The following is a 16,731-nucleotide window of genomic DNA, read 5'->3' as shown; positions in this document are numbered from 1 at the left end:
CTAGGAAAATATATCATTTTTAATATTGTCTTGAATTTAAAAATAATTTATAGAATTCAAATTTAACAAACTTACCTATAACATCTTAAAAGATTTGAGAAGTTCATATGATATAATAATATATATAAATGTTCATAACATGAAAATACCCTCATCACATAATAAGACGAGATGAGACAATGGATGGTGACGAGTGATTTCTAATTATTGTCATTTTGGTTGCTATCATTTATCTCTTTAAATCCCCCTTTTTTAACACTTCAAAAAGATCCAAGTTGATACCACCATGTGACTATTGTTAGTGGCTAATAAACTATTTAATTTAAAATTATAAATTTTTTAATCAAAAAATAAAAATCTTATCACAACTACTACAGCTCGTGTCTGCCCAAACAAAATGTAAAACAATCATGTAACAAGATAGCCCATCTTAAGAGATACAGACAGATATAGACGAGAGTCCTTGTGGGATTTGAAAGAGGCCCAGAGCGAAGGAAGTGGTGGGGGTGGGGGAGGTATCTTTGGCATAAATAATTGAGAGATGCACCATTCTTTTGTCACATTGACATCACATCCTGAGCTTTGAGATTGACAGTGGCTGGCTTTGTGTTAGGTTTGAGATCTGCTGCTGCATCTTCAAAGTGGGTATCCCACTACCTACCTCTACTACCTTCGCATGCTACTCTTCTTCAACCTTTCTACTCACCATGCTCTAGAATTTGGAGGCCGCCCCCTTGTTGAGTTGCTTATCTTTGTATGAGAGAAAAAGGGGAAATGGCAAGATTAAGGACACAATCAACTATCTTCTTGAATTTTGTGAAGTGGGAGTCTTGTGTTGTCCCCTTTGATTGAGTTGGTTTTTAAAGGAAGTACTAATTTAAGATTATTTACAAAGACTTGTCTTTTTCTTAATAATACTGTCCATTTTGATTCTTGTAAAAACAAAAATTGGAGAACCTAAACCATAATAGGATTTAATAAATGTTTAGGGTTTTTAATAAATATTACTTTTAAGATTTAATATTTATTTAAATTAATTACGATACGGCTCATCAAACATCAAAGTGAGCCTGTGCTATATGTTTTCATTTCTTTTAAATAAAATATTCTTTCCTTTTGATCTGCTTCAGGGTTAGCACATATTTTGTTTTTCCTTTTCTTTGGATCTATCAAATGATAAGAGAATGCCTCAGAGATTCAATCATAAAACACTTTGCTTCTGTTGTACTTAACCCCCTCAATCATAAAACACTTTGCCTCAGTCAGTCCCCCCCCCAAAGAGAATGCCTCAGAGATTCAATCATGCCCCCCCCCCCCCCCTCTCAATCATAAAACACTTTACCTCTGTTATATGTAAACCCCACCCACCCACACCCCCTAAAGTGGTAAAGAAGAGCTCTTTGGGGTCACGTTTTCTATCTGTCTGACAGGACAAAGAAATAGGAAGGGATGGTTTTTTTTTATTTACAGAAAAAAAAACATGCAAAAGCCAGTCACCACTACAGGAGGAATCGGAATCATATGTACAAATACATTTAGTAATTGTATAAACTTTTCCTTTTTCAGGGAGAATAGAGGTCTCGGAAATAGACTGTTGGAACAGAATCAGCTGACAGAAACCTCTTGGCTAGAAGGAGAAGAACAAACAAACAAACAAGGCAAACACGTTGCAGCCTGCCAATCTTTTTTCTCCAAATCGACCCAAAACCAAGCATACAATATCATACTCGATCTCAAACAGCCACAACTTAAAAGAACAGAGATCAAATGCCAACACAGGCAAACAGAACGCGATCATTTGCTGCGCTCCTGGTCAAATGAACTCCCTAGAAGGCCTAGCACGTAGCACGTGTTCAACACGACTACTGATTATGATTATGTGTCTGATTATTGCGGATTGGGAATTCTGAGGGAAGGGGAAGATGTTTCTTTTTTCGGGTTGGGGAGAAGGGGTGTTGTAAGAGTAAATTGAAGAAGAAAAAGAAAACATCTTTACATTGTAGGAGGCAGCAATAATTGTATTCTCTTCTTGTTTGTCGGGCCCATTACTGATCTTCATCTCCATCGGGTCCATTACTAACCTTGATCTCCAATAGCCTCTCAACTGGCTGTCGGCAAATAGGACACCGGGTTGTTTGGAACTTCAAAACCTTCGCACATCCGCTGCACATGCACTGGATCAAGAAAAGAAGCCCAGCTAAATGTGTCAGTAACAAGCCATTAATAGGTTCGCAACTCAGAGCGATCGAGATGCCACTTAAGGGGGTGGTCCTATTAGAATGCAGCATTTCACAGGGAAAGTGCAAAGAAAAAAAAATACAAATATCACAATGTTAAAAGATCTCCAGGTACATAAGGAAATTCAAGCGTCCATCAAGGATCATGATATGGAGGGCCACAATCGAAATAAAGGACATTGTACCTTGACATCACCAAAAACTTGCAAACACTCGTGACAAATCACAAAAAAAATAAAAAGAATCATGAAACAAATAAAAAGGTTAGATTACACTAGGTAATCTTTTGCAACATCAACTCTATAACATACTTCGTCAGTTGAAATTCAAATTGTCATGTAGAGAACCATTCTGACACCTCCCCTGATACATGTCAGACTCTGCATGCCAAATGGCAATTTCTGGTTCCCTAACTGCAGAGTTCAATAAAAGGTTGACATTACTAAAAATTGGTCAAGTGTCGGAGTAGAATGAGTCAAGGGAACAAGAAACAGAGAATGAGAGGGGGCTGAGGAGATTGGATAGCCGAATGGAATAATGGGAGATAGGAAACAAAGTAAGGCTGAGATGGATGGAGAGACAAACTAGAGACAAAAACAAAGAAGAGAATGGTTAGCAAAAAACAAGAGAATGGAAAGTAGACCAACGCACTGGGGGAAGGAGGAGAGAACAGGAGAAGGAAAAGCGCAGATAATATCCTGACTATTCAACATTCAATTCATAATTAAGACTGAGTCAATCCTTCATAATCCGGTAGTTACACATAATATACCAAAAAAAAAAAAAAAAACATATCCTACCAAATCAAATCAAAACAAATCAGTAGAAATAAAATTTCTAAATAAACCATTGTCCCCTAACTTTGCCATCCTTTTGCGGGTCTCCATATCAAAATTCCGATTGTTACAATAGAAAAAATGAGACCTGAACCGGTACTCTATGGACAGTTTAAGGTTGCAAATGTAATTTGTAGTGTTCTAAAATGCACTGGGCACTAATCGAGCGCCAGACGGGGCCTAGCGCCTAGGAAAAATATATATATATTTTTTTAATTTTAAAATTTTGATGTTATTTAAGATGAACAAGCAACAGCAACAGCAACAGCAAGATGATGCTTGCTGCAAGCAAGGATGAAGATGGCGCAGCAAGGAGCATGGCGACAAGTCCAGGCTGCATCCGACGAGAGAGAGTGAACGACCCAAGCGGCGACAAGTCCAGGCCGCGCGCGACCTAGGTGGTTAGGTGCCGATCGGGCTCCATTAATCAGGCCGGCACCTAGGGGGTTGATTTGGCCTTAATCACAGCGGCCAACGGCCGCCTAGCACTTAGGCAGCGCCTAGGCGGCCGCCTTTTAGAACACTAGTAATTTGTCAAATAAAAAAAGTGTGACAACACAGGCACATAATATCAAAAATCGGGGGGGGGGGGGGGGGGGGGGGGGGGTGTTTAGAGCAAGAGAGGGTGTACCATGTGCCGGCAGGGAAGGACAGCAGTGTCCCGAGGTTCTGAGAGGCAGATAACACATTCTTTGCCAGGATCATTCCCATCAAAGTCACCATCAACTGAATTCCCAATTCCATAAATCTCCTGCAGTTCATACCTCTTTCCATTGACCCACAAGATCTGTTTCATGACCTTCGCGTGGTATTTGCCTTTATCCTTCTCAAATACTGCCTTAGTTATCTGAGAAGTCGTGGTTCCAGACTCCGCGCTTCCATCTCCTGACCCATTCTCGCTAACTGGGGATGCTTCTGCCTTCACTGCTAGAGGGTACACTTCCATGTCACCCTCTTTCAGTAACTCTGCCTCCTCAAACATTGAGAAGTCTATCCCAGTTCCAGAGGGTTGTCTGAACTTTTGGCCTAAACCTTGTCCAAATTGCACGGTCACTGGTGCAAGCAAGCTTTCCTTTGTAGGAATCAGGCTACAACCTTCACCCTCCTTCCCAAAGAACATAACTGTAATGCTGTTTAAAGAGCAAAATGAAACAAAACATAAAATTAAACCTTCACTATCTTGTACCAGAGAAGTGATGGGTGATGCTGGTATAAATTCAAATGATAATAACTTAATAACCTGCATCAAGAAAATCTCAAAGGTGGAAAACTTGCAAGCCAACAAAACATTTTTAAAAATAAAACAAAATAGCAGCAGTACCTCCATACACAAGAAAAGTATTGGAGCACTGGAGTGCATATTCAACCTAAATGACAAAGAATAATCAAATGACAACACCACCAAACCTTAATTCCACTAGGACAGACTGACTACATGGTTCTAGCTCGCAATCATTTCTATTAATGACCATATCTTTTGTAAGCCATTATATCCCATGGTCACAACTAAGAGTTTTCCATCCTCAGTTCCTCCTCTACACATCTTTTGCTACAAACTTACTCCATTTCATCCACTTTCCTTACAAGTGCATTTATTGATCTTGGTTTTACACATCCAAACTATCTTAAACAACTCTCCTGTATTTTGAATAGGCAACATTCCAACCTTATTAGATATAACCCCACCTCTAATTATGTCTTTTTTTATAGCCACACATTCAAAGTAATATTATCAACTCAGTCCAGTCACAGTTAGAGCATTTGGCACTTAACTGCCCAACTTTTATGTCATAAACAGAATTGGTCATATAACTGTCTGATAAAACTTTCCTTTTAGCTTCAAAGAAATTTATGATCACGTGAAATACTGAAAGCACTTTTTCACTTTAACCATCTTACCCTGATTCTATGACTAACATTCTCAATTTTTTCATCTTTCAGAATAATTGATCTGAGATATTTAAATCAATCTTTTCTTGGGTAGTCTATAAGTAATTTTTATATGTGAACAAATATCCATCCAATTTTTTGAAAATGGTATTAGCTTTGATGAGATCTTGTGGTGTGGCGAAATCCAAAGATTCCAAACCAACTCTTCTTCCACTATTTTTTTTGTCTAACAATTCCTTGCAACAATCCCTCCAGAACCTCTGAAATGTCGCCCCTATCTCTAGTTTCTGGAAAAACAAAATGTCAGCAAATAAATCCCACAAGTAACTGCAAAACCGGTAATTTATCCACAGCTTCCTAACAACTCAAAGAATACAGAACAGAAGATAAGGAGAAGGATCAGATGAAAAAGAAGAGAACAGAAGTGTTCATGGTTTTTTTTTTTTCTTTTTTTTTGGGGGAGGGGGGGGGGGGGAAGTGATGCTTTTTTTGACAAAGGATAGATTGTCAATAATTGATCTGAGTGTAATATGTCTCGATGACAATATAAAATCATTTAATAATTGGCAATTTGGCATGTTATTCAAGGAAAATGAATGTCAGAATTGGATTGCGTGGATAAAAGAAAATTATTTCAACAAGTAAAATATCCAATCACTAATGTGTCCTCTCCAACTTAACTTGGAGTTACATCAACCATCAACTAAATTGTTTCTCCTAGAAATAGATTCATTTTCAATTTTCCCAATGAAATATTAATAATTCATCCACCAACTTCTTAAACGATGAGGTCTTTTTCAGTGGCATGATGTAAACTATTGCAGACATTATCTCACTATCATCACAAAGTGCCAAACCTACTGGCTATATTTTTATGTATTTATTTATTGTTAGAAATCAACGAGTGGATTATTCCTTCCTATGGTGTATTTGTATCTTGCTGATGACTTGCTGCTTATTGTTCTGATGTGTTTCCTTTGTTTTTGTTCTGATTTGTTTCCTTGTATCTCATTGTATTTTCCCTTTGTAGGATCTTTCCTTCATATATTTCCTAAGTTAGCTCAGGAAACTTTCTCTCTTTAGGACGCTGCCTATTCAAATTGATAGGCATGTATATATACTGTACTCTACGATTGACGGATAATAAGATTGGATTATTTTTTGTTCTTCTTTTCAACATGGTATCAGAGCCTTAGGTTCTATACTTGGTCCAATCGTTTTTCCTGATTGCTTGAAATCAAAACTTTCTTTGATTCAAGCTCATCCTTTCTGGGTTATTTGAAACCGAAACCTCCGTTATTCCAATCTTTGTCATAACCTAGAGCCATGACTCAAACCGTTGAATCTGGAAGTACCAACGAGGTTCATTTCTCGGGTAGTTCCAGTAGTGGTGGAGTCACTGGTGGAGAATTGCAGAATATACAAGCTGCATACCGATTGAATGGTAAAAATTACCTCAAGTGGTCTCAGTTAATTCCTTAAAGGCAAAGGGAAGTTAAGCCACTTGCTCGGAATTGGGCCAAAGGAGAGTGATTCGGCATATGCCTCATGGGATGAGGAGAACTCACTGGTAATGTCCTGGCTTTGAAACTCGATGATTCTAGAAATCAGCGATACAATGTTGTTTCTTTCAACTGCTAAGGAGATCTGGGAAGCTATGAAGATCACCTATTCTAAGGTAAATGATGCTGTCCAAATTTATGAAATTAGAACTAAAATGGCAGCTACTAAACAAGAGACTCGGTCTATAACTGAGTATGCAAATTTATTGCAAACTTTGTGGCAATAGTTGGATCACTATCAATGCATCTAAATGAAGTGTAGTGAGAATGTCATTCAAAAGAAGTTTGTGGAAAAGGAGAGAACTTATGACTTCCTTGCAAGCCTTAATGTAGAGTATGATGTAGTGAGGGTCCAAATCCTTGGTAAGTCTGAGTTGCCTTCGTTAAATGAAGCAATTTCAATAGTCAGGGTTGAGGAAGGCAAAAGAGGAGTAATGTTGGAGGTTCATCCTATGGAAAACTCAGCCTTGTTGACTCTAAAAAGCCCTAGTCAGGAGAGATTGGCAAGGGTGGAAAGAAAAACTTCAGATCTAGCTAAAACCACAAACAAGGATAACCTATGGTGTACCTACTGCAAGAAGCCCAAGCATATGATTGATAAATGCTGGAAACTTCATGGTAAGCTAGCTAAAGGAAGGCAATCAGAGGGGCAGGCTTATGCAGCAAACAGCCAACAAAGTGCAGATGGTGAGGCTGCAGATCATGCTGATCCAATGGAACTGAATGAGGAGGAAATAGAGAAGCTAAGGAGCTTGCTGGGATCTCTTGAAAAAGGACTAGGTGCAAGCACAAGTTCATCTAATTTAGCCTTCACAGGTATAACTTCTAACTCATTTAATTTACATGCTTCAGACATAACCCTTAAACATTTTTGGATCCTTGACTCCAGGGAAACCGACCATATGACACCCTCTTCTACCAAATTTTTGTCCTATAAACCATTCTTGGATCCTTAACAACCATGGCAGGCCAAGGGGATATACTCATTGATAGCAACCTAACCCTAAGAGGTGTCTTACATGTCCCTAAACTCTACACAAATCTGCTTTCTATTCAAAAGTTAACCAATGATGCTAACTGTTGTGCCATCTTCTATCCTTCCCTTTGTGAATTTCAAGAAAAGGAATTGAGGAAGATGATCAGGCGTGCTAGGGTTAAGGATGGTCTCTATCGTCTTGAAGATCTTGGTGGTCAAATTAAGAGAGGGCAGTGTTTTCCTATATCACTTTTAGCTAAACCTAATAAAGATGTACTTTGGCTTCACCATTTTTGTTTAGGGCATCCATCTTTTAAAGCTCTCCAGGTTATGTATCCCTCTTTGTTCAAGGGATTAGATGCTAGGAACCTTCAATGTGATGTATGTGAGTTTGTTAAACACAAAAGGGTTTCATTTCCTCTCAATAATAATAAGAGTTCTCATCCTTTTGACTTAATCCATAGTGACATATGGGGTCCCTCTCTAGTCCCAAATTTATCTAGAGCTAAATGGTTTGTGTTGTTTGTTGATGACTACACGAGTGACTTGGATTTATCTTTTAAATTCCAAATTAGAAGTGTACACCATCTTTCCCAATTTTTGTAATATGATTAAGAGTCAATTTGGGGCTGAAATCAAGAGGTAAGGATAGATAATGCTAAGAATTTCTTCAATCAAACTTTGTCCGGTTTCTTTCAACAAAAGGGTATAATTCATGAGTCTTCATGTGTCTATACCCCTTAGCAAAATGGAATAGCTAAGAGGAAAAATGGGCATTTACTAGTTACCAAGGCCTTGCTATTCCACAATAATGTCCCTAAACATTATTGGGGAGAAGTAGCCTTGACAACAGCTTACCTTATTAATAGACTTCCCTCTAGAAGTCTCAATTTCAACAATCCAATTCAGCTTCTTTCTAAAACTTTTCCAGAATTCAGGCCCTCTAATGGAATCAGTCCTAAAGTGTTTGGTTGTGTGGTTTTTGTTCATAACCACTTACCTCATAGAAGTAAGCTAGATCCTAGAGCCCTTAAGTATATCTTTGTCGGTTATTCCTCCACCAATAAAGGATATAAATGTTTTCATCTTCCATCCAAATGTTTCTTTGCCCTAGCTAAAGTTAGTTTTGTGGAGGAAAATCCCTATTTTAGTAGTTCTCACCCTAAAGGGAAGACTGAATTCCTGGAAGAACCAAATAGGGAAGTGTTTCTCCCTACTCTCTATGAACCTTCCTCAAAGGATTCTCCATCTCAGCCAAAAGATATCTTAAAGGATTCTCTAAATGTGATACACAGGGAAACACTCCAACCTTATTCTAGTCCACTAAAAGTGTATTCAAGAAGAAAGGCGATGGTTCATAACCCTATGTAGGATGAATTATCCGAATCAAATCCAGACTCCTGTAACCTCAATTCTAAACCTGCTCCATCCCTTGTTCAGCCTATATTGTCCCCCAACCTAGCTGCATCCGAACTTGACTCAATTCCTTATACTCAAGCTGAACCTGAGCCTAATGACCACGATATTCCTATTGCCCTCAGGAAGGGGACCCGGACCTACACAAAACATCATATCCATCTGTTTATGATCTCCTCTCACTTATCTCCTGCCCATAGAACTTTCTTAACCAGCCTAAATTCCATCCCCATACCAAAAACCTTGTCTGAAGCATTAAATAATGTTGGAAGGATGCCATGATGGTGGAGATGGCAACCCTTGAGAAGAACCAAATTTGGGAGTTGGTTAAATTACCAAATAGGAAGCAGCCTGTAGGATGTAAGTGGATGTTTACAGTGAAGTACAAATCTAATGGAACTCTAGAAAGGTACAAGGCCCAGGCTGGTGGCTAAGGGGTATACCCAAACCTATAGGGTAGACTACCTGAACACTTTTGCCCAGTAGCAAAGATGAACACTGTCCGCGTGTTACTGTCATTGGCAATTATGTATGATTGGACATTACATCAATTTGATGTAAAAAATATTTTTTTACATGGGGAATTGGAAGAAGAGATCTTTATGGAAATTCCACCTAAATTTGGGTTGCAAACAAAAGGAGAATGTTGTGTGCAGACTAAAAAAGGCTCTCTATGGGCTGAAACAGTCCCCTGAAGCTTGGTTTGGGAGGTTTGCCAAAGTTATGCTTGAATTAAACTACAAGCAAAGTCAAGGTGACCATATCTTGTTTGCTCATCATTCAGTTTCAGGGATGATAACAACACTTTTGGTGTATGTTGATGATATTATAGTTATCGGGGATAACAAAGAAGGAATGGAGCATTTAAGGGGATGTTTGGCAAGAGAATTTGAGATCAAGGAGTTAGGGAAGTTGAAATACGTTCTAGGCATCAAAGTGGCTCGATCTAAGGAAGGAATATTCATTTCCCAACATAAATATGTGCTGGACCTTTTGACTAAAACAAGCATGCTCGCCAGCAAGGCAATTGAGACACCTATTGAACCAAACCATAGAATTGGGGTTGATTCTAAAGCAGGGGCAGTGGATAAGGGTTCATATTAACGACTGGTAGAGAGACTTATTTACTTATCTCACACCTGTGAGTGTGGCTAGCCAATTTATGCATGATCCTAGAGACAACCATCTCAAGGCTGTGCACAAAATTCTTCACTACCTTAAGGGGTCTCCAGGTAAGAGTGTTTTGTTTAAAAGGGGCAACAACTTGCCTTTATAAGTATTCACAGATGTTGATTATGCTGGGTCATTTATGGATAGGAGATCCACCTCAGGCTATTATACCTTTTTGGGTGGAAACCTTATTACTTGGAGAAGCGAAAAACAGAGTGTGGTGGCAAGATTGAGTGCTGAAGCTGAGTTCAAATCTATGGCCTTAGGTATTTCTGAACTTCTTTGGCTGAAAATTATCCTAACAGATTTGAAGATTCAGTGGGCAATACCTATGAGACTTTATTGTGACAATAAGTCTACCATAAGTATCGCCCATAACCTAGTCCAACATGATAAGACCAAGCATGTTGAGGTTGATAGGCATTTCATCAAGAGAAGCTTGAGAGTGGACTGATCTGCACCCCTTTTGTTCCTACCAGAGGGCAGTTGGCAGATGTTCTAACTAAAGGCTTACCGGGTCCAATTTTCCACAAGATATTGAGCAAGATGGGAATGCATGATATACACTCACCATCTTGAGGGGGCGTGTTAGAAATCAACGAGTGGATTATTCCTTCCTATGGTGTATTCGTATCTTGCTGATTACTTGCTGCTTATTGTTCTAATTTGTTTCCTTTGTTTTTGTTCTGATTTGTTTCCTTGTATCTCATTGTATTTTACCTTTGTAGGATCTTTCCTTTACTTTATATATTTCCTAAGTTAGCTTAGGAAACATTCTCTCTTTAGGAAGCTGCCTATTTAGATTGATAGGCATGTATATATGTTGTACTCAACGATTAAAGGATAATAAGATTGGATTATTTTTTGTTCTTCTTTTCAACATTTATAAGTGACCTTGCTATGTTTCTCATGTTTTTATGTCTCTCATGATATTTCCTTTGAAGCCTCAATATAGCTTCCACAATCAAATTCCTCACCACTCTATCCATATCTCCATATAGTTCCAAGCTAAACAAGTCTCTTCATTTGAAGAATGCTTATGGTGGATTCAGCAAGACATGGTTTCCTCAATGATATTATATACAGGATGTTTATCACATGGTTATGTGCATGTCTTAACATTGGCAGGGAATTGGCTAGATGAATATCAGGGGAAGGAAGGAGATGTCTGGGTGGGATTATTGGTGTGATTGAAGAGGCATTTGGGAATGGCAACTATGGGGGGTTGCCTTTTTTTCCCCCTTTGGGTTGGGCTGGGGGGAGGGGGGGGGGGGGGGTGTGAAGGCTGTGAGTCTGCTTTACATCTAGAAAAGCATTTGAATCACAACTCAATTATTGAGGTCTATATATATTGATACAATTAACAGATAACTCCCCACCTATGGATAGAGTAATTCCTTTGGCACTTCTAGTGTTGAAGGTATTCATAGTCAGTCTCAAGCCCGAATGGAGGAGGAGTGTAACATTAGTTATCTAACAGTCCACATAAACTCATCAAATCAAATTATCATGAATTCCAAATGAATAAATCACTAAAAGATGTAACCCTCTTAGTGATGCATTGTATTGACCAAGTAGAGTTAAAAATGCGCTAGGATTTTTACAATGGATCATAGATTTACTATTCAATCTGCCATGGTTCTCACATTTTCATGGACATATGTGAGTAAATAAGTTAGCTCAAGAACAAAAATTAAGAATTGAATCAAGGAACATCAGAACTTAGACAACAAAAATGAAAGAGGTTAATGTTGTGGAAAATTAAAATTATTTGCCTCCAAGAGACAAAAATATGCTGGTGCAAAGGATAAAATGTTGATCGAGTAAAGATATAATTTTGGAACCCAAGGAAGATTGTACAAGGAATGGATTGAGGATTACTATGGGTAAGGCTTTACAAAATGGGATAGTTGATGTGAAAAAAGTAGGAGACATGATTATTGCAGTAGAAGAGGCTATAAATATTGTTGGCATATATCCACCACAAGTTTGGCTAGGAGAAGAGATAAAAGACAAAATGTTGAAAGGATTTAGGAGGGTTGGTGCAAGGAATACCTAGTGGACAAACAAATTATTACAGGAGGAAATTTAAATGGTCATATGAGCTGAGAAGTGATTGGGCATAGAGATGTACATGGAGGTCATGTTTAAAAAGAAATAATGAGGGTAAAGTAGTGCGACTAGATAATATCCCAATAGAAAAATGAAAATGCATGGGATAATAGGAAATATTTTTTGGTAATGAAATTTTTTTATGTGACCTTGAATAAAAAAAAGCATGTTACATGAATGAATAAGGAACACTTCAATGTCATTTAAAACTTCGGGAGCAATTGATTAAGCAAATGCAAGGGTAAGAAACCAAGGCCTCTGAAAATCAACTTGGTTTTATGCCTAGTATGTCAACCGGTCTGGTTAATTACTGAGTCATCTAATGGAAAGGTCTAGAGACACACAAAAATATTTGCGTTTATAAACTATAAAAGTCTTGTGAAAAGTGTTAGAGAAAAAAGAGTCTAGATTGCTCACATCTTTGCTCTTGTGATAGATGAACTCACAAACCACATCTAAGAAGAAGTGTCTTGGTGTTTTTTTATTTGCAGACGATGTTGTCTTGGCAAATGAAACAAAAGAAGGCATGAATATAAACTTGAAACATGGTGAAAAACCTTCCAACCCAAATGTTTTAAATGGAGCAGGACAAAAACTGAAGATGTGGAAACAAGTTCAGTAAAAATAAATTGTGGATGATGTCATTATAAGACTTGAAAATAAAGTTATCTCAAGAGAAGATCAGCCTACATATCTTGGATCAATTGTTCAAATAGAATTGGATATTATAGGAGATGTTACTCATAGAACCGAGGTATGATGGTCAAAGTAGAGAAGTATGTCCAGCATACTTTATTGAACATTATGAGACCTACTTTTACTGTATCGCTCAAAAGAAAAATATGGGCATAACTGAAATGAGAATGTTATCGTGAATGTGTGACCATATAAAAGGAGACAAAATAAAATATAAGGTTATATGTAAGAAGAATGTAGCAGCGCTTATTGAAAATAAGATGAAATAAATGCAATTAAGATAATTTGGACATATGAGAAAAAGATCAATAAAAACACTTGTGAAGCAAGTGGATGAAATAGATGATGTAGAAAGAAAGAAAGAAATGAAACAAAGTGATGAAGAAGATCAAAGAAAAATAAATGGAAAACCTTGATAGAGCAATGAATAGAGAAGGATTGAGCTCTAGAATTCATGTAGCCATCTTCACCAAGTGGAATTAAGGCAGTATTTTATTTTAACTTTGATATATTTACATCATGTAAAATGAATGGTATCTTCATATTAGATTAATCATAGTTTTTCATATTTTTAGTGCATTTTGGTTATTGTATTCATGATTGTTACTAACAAAAATACATAAAATATTATTACTTAATCTTTTCAGCAAAAAAAAAAATTATTACTTTCTCATATTCATAGTGTTCCTAATGTTTTTTTTCCTAAAACGTCATATCCCATGCCCATGTCTATATTCATTCCCAAACCCGAAATGGTGCTTCTTAGGAAAGCACACAATGAGGGAAAATATGATCAATTGCCACCCCTCTCCTTCTCCGCATATAGCACCAAGCCACCACTTACCTAACTCTTTTTCAACAAGCTGCAGGTAATGATAATAGTCCAAAGAAAAGTAGACCATAAAAAGGAGGCTACTCGGAACTTACTCTCCCTATGGCTATTCAAGGGAATTGAGATAGCCACACATAGAGATCCACTGAATGTGCACACAAAGAAAATTCCTGTCGTAGCTAGGGGCCTAACCCAACAATCCTCCCCTTGACCAGATGGGAAATGGTGGTGATAAAGGTCATAGAAAGCTGTCATGGCTGGAACAATCTCACTCTTGAATTAATATGTAATGCCAAAATAATTTCAAAGAGAGAAGAAAGGTCCCAAAATTCTGAATACCCATTAAAAAAGAGTCTCATTCACAACAAAAAAAAAAAGAGATGCGATGTTGAGATAAGAGACCTCCATCCAACCGATTGGAAAACCAAGTACTAAACTTATTCTCCATTAGAACATATTTCATTTTTAAGTATCTGAATGTCCAATATGTGAACAGTGACATGTAGCTACTTATGTTCCAAACACCACTCACCAACCCAAAGATAGAACACCTTCCTCTCTTTTTCATATCTATTTTGTCCTACATTTCATGTCTCTTTGATTCCTCTTGGTGACAACTGGCACATTTGGTTCAATATCAGTTTTTACTGTCTGTCATAATTCAAGGTTTGGCATCAAACAATGTCATGAACTGAAAAGGAAGGAAAGCATTATTCCTTTGCTTCCTCTCTCACATGCAATCTCTTCCTCTTATTTCCTAGAAAGTTATGTGTTAACTGGTGATTAGACTATTTGAATCTAACATTGAGCAATATCTTATCAGATGAAATGAATGGCCCTCCTTCCCTCTCTTTCTCTCTCTGTGCAGCTAATCCAAGCTTGAAAGTGTGCATGTGTATGTAAAATATTAACTTCCTCCTCAGTCTCCGTTCTCTGACTTTTACTGATGAAAGGATTCACACGACTTAAAAAATGTAATGCAACATTCAAGTTAAATTGGATTTGAAAATCCCACTACCATTGAATTTTAGCTGCCATGTTGAGTAGGTTCAATTGAAATGGTCAGGCCAGACTTTCATATGTCACTTTTGATACAGATTAACAGGTAACATAAACTCCCAAATGATCACTTAATGATAGCCATTAACCACAGTTTGACACCACAAGGAATGCTCCAAAGTCATCAAACATCAAGCTTTTCCATTAAATTTACTACGACTACAAAATTAAACCCAAGCATATAAACTTGCGGCTGTTCAACAATTGACAACCCCAGCGTATTTCCTATCAAAAAGAACAGGCAGAGAAAACTTCCAGTGGCTGTTTCTCTGCAAAAAACCAAGATCACACGTTACAGAAGGTTTCCATATTATCCAGACACTTCCAAATGCAAGGCTACTTTTACTCTGTTCACAGAGACTTGGAAATCAGTAAATGTTAGAGAAGTTCCTCACAATCTTCAAGACATACCATACGGGATTAAGTAGAACCTTCCAGGAATAATAACTTGGGCTCAATTTAAGTTAAATAAGTCACAAACTCCTTAGAGAATACTCAATAATCCAAAAATAATAACAACGTGCAGACAACCAAACGTGAGGGTAAGTCCGAAACATCAAACAAAATATTTCATTCTATCAAAAGTATTATGCAGGCATCATCAAGAAGAAATTGCTTCTATAATTACACAATTTGAATAACACCATTCAATGAACAGTTAAATATCAGTGAACGGTAAACGAATTGCCCCAAAGAAACATATTAAAGCTATACCTCCCGGCAACGGTAGCATCAAATGTGAAAGAAACGAGGAACCTCCCCGGGTACTGCTCATCAGGCTCAATCTGCAAAGTTTCCTTCTTGAGATTAACATCATTCCGTATAGTCACTGCCTTCTGGTGCTCAACATAGGGTGCAGGAGGAGGATGCATCATGGGGTACATGGGCGGTGGTGGAGGGCGGTGGTGGTGATCATAAGGTGGCGGCAGCGGCACCGGCATCGCCGAGGGCGGAGGCGGGTAGTAACTGGTGTAATGGTAGTATGGAGGAGGGGGGTTAGGGTGTGGGTGTGGATATTGCGCTGCTGGATAAGGGGTCGCCGCGGCAAAGACATATCGGTTGGAGGTGATTTCGGGTTGGGGCGGTTGGGGGGGCGGCGGCGGCGGGTGGCTCCGCCGGCTACCATGCCTCCGGCGACCGTTTACGCTACTACTCCCGATGTTACCCATCTCAATTTACCTCTTCAAATCTAACCAAAAACAGAAACAAATTAGTCACTGGAAATTTCAAATTACACCCAAATAGAGATTCAACGAACAAACTCACAAAAAGCACCCACAACAACCAGCTTTTTCTTTTTCTTTTTCTTTCCCTTCTCCTTTTTCTCGCAGGCCGCGATGGAAGACAGAAGGGGGATGAGTTTAAATTAAAAGAGCCCAATTCAAACACTAGAAGTTCGCATAAAGAAACCTTCAATTCGGAATTTTCCTTGTAACCAGACAGGACTAAGAAACGTAACAGAAAACCAGGAAAAAAAGAAAACGAAAGTGGGGTAACGGAAAAAACCTGATCTTTTTGAAGAGAAATTTTTGGGCGTCAGGATCTTTCTGGGCTTAGTGTGTATGCTTCAGAGATTTATCGATTAATGACAAACAAACATACAGGGAGGGAAGAGGGAGACGAATGAAGGGGAGAGGGAGAGGGAGAGGGAGAGAAGTGGGAAAGAGTAGGAATCTTATGATTGTTGGTTCGGTGGAGATGTAAATCATGGGATTGCGTAAAGTTCCACCCGCCACACCCCCATTCCCCCCCGCCCCCATTTGTTTTATCGATCCATATCTATCAGTAATGTAATATTATCTCATCAACATATTTAATGTTATTTAAATATTCTTATTATTAATTAATAAATATATTTAATATTAAAAATAAATTATATTAAATGATTCTTAACGAATATTGTAAAAAGATACTCGGGGAAAATTTTTATATTATAGGCGATGTT

The 16,731-nt window shown here is 38.0% G+C and overlaps 1 protein-coding gene across 2 annotated transcripts; it reads right to left on the bottom strand.

Moving 5' to 3' along the window:
• Positions 1–1,522: 1,522 nt before the first annotated feature.
• LOC127788832 (probable E3 ubiquitin-protein ligase LOG2) lies at positions 1,523–16,524 on the bottom strand. Of its 2 annotated transcripts, none has more exons than XM_052317467.1 (4): positions 16,293–16,524; positions 15,501–15,975; positions 3,705–4,203; positions 1,523–2,174 (listed from the first exon to the last, which is right to left on the bottom strand). In XM_052317467.1, the coding sequence occupies exons 2-4, from the start codon at positions 15,953–15,955 to the stop codon at positions 2,046–2,048; spliced, it is 1,083 nt and encodes a 360-aa protein (XP_052173427.1). In that variant the 5' UTR covers positions 15,956–15,975; positions 16,293–16,524; the 3' UTR covers positions 1,523–2,045. The 2 variants fall into 2 exon arrangements, with proteins under 2 accessions (XP_052173427.1, XP_052173428.1); XM_052317468.1 differs by lacking the exon at positions 16,293–16,524 and adding an exon at positions 16,053–16,198.
• Positions 16,525–16,731: the final 207 nt, after the last annotated feature.

This window comes from Diospyros lotus, chromosome 13 (assembly GCF_014633365.1).
Source record: "Diospyros lotus cultivar Yz01 chromosome 13, ASM1463336v1, whole genome shotgun sequence".
Lineage (NCBI taxonomy): Eukaryota > Viridiplantae > Streptophyta > Magnoliopsida > Ericales > Ebenaceae > Diospyros > Diospyros lotus.
The sequence above is the reverse complement of the archived record's forward strand: the minus strand, read 5'-3'. Positions and strand labels throughout refer to the sequence as shown.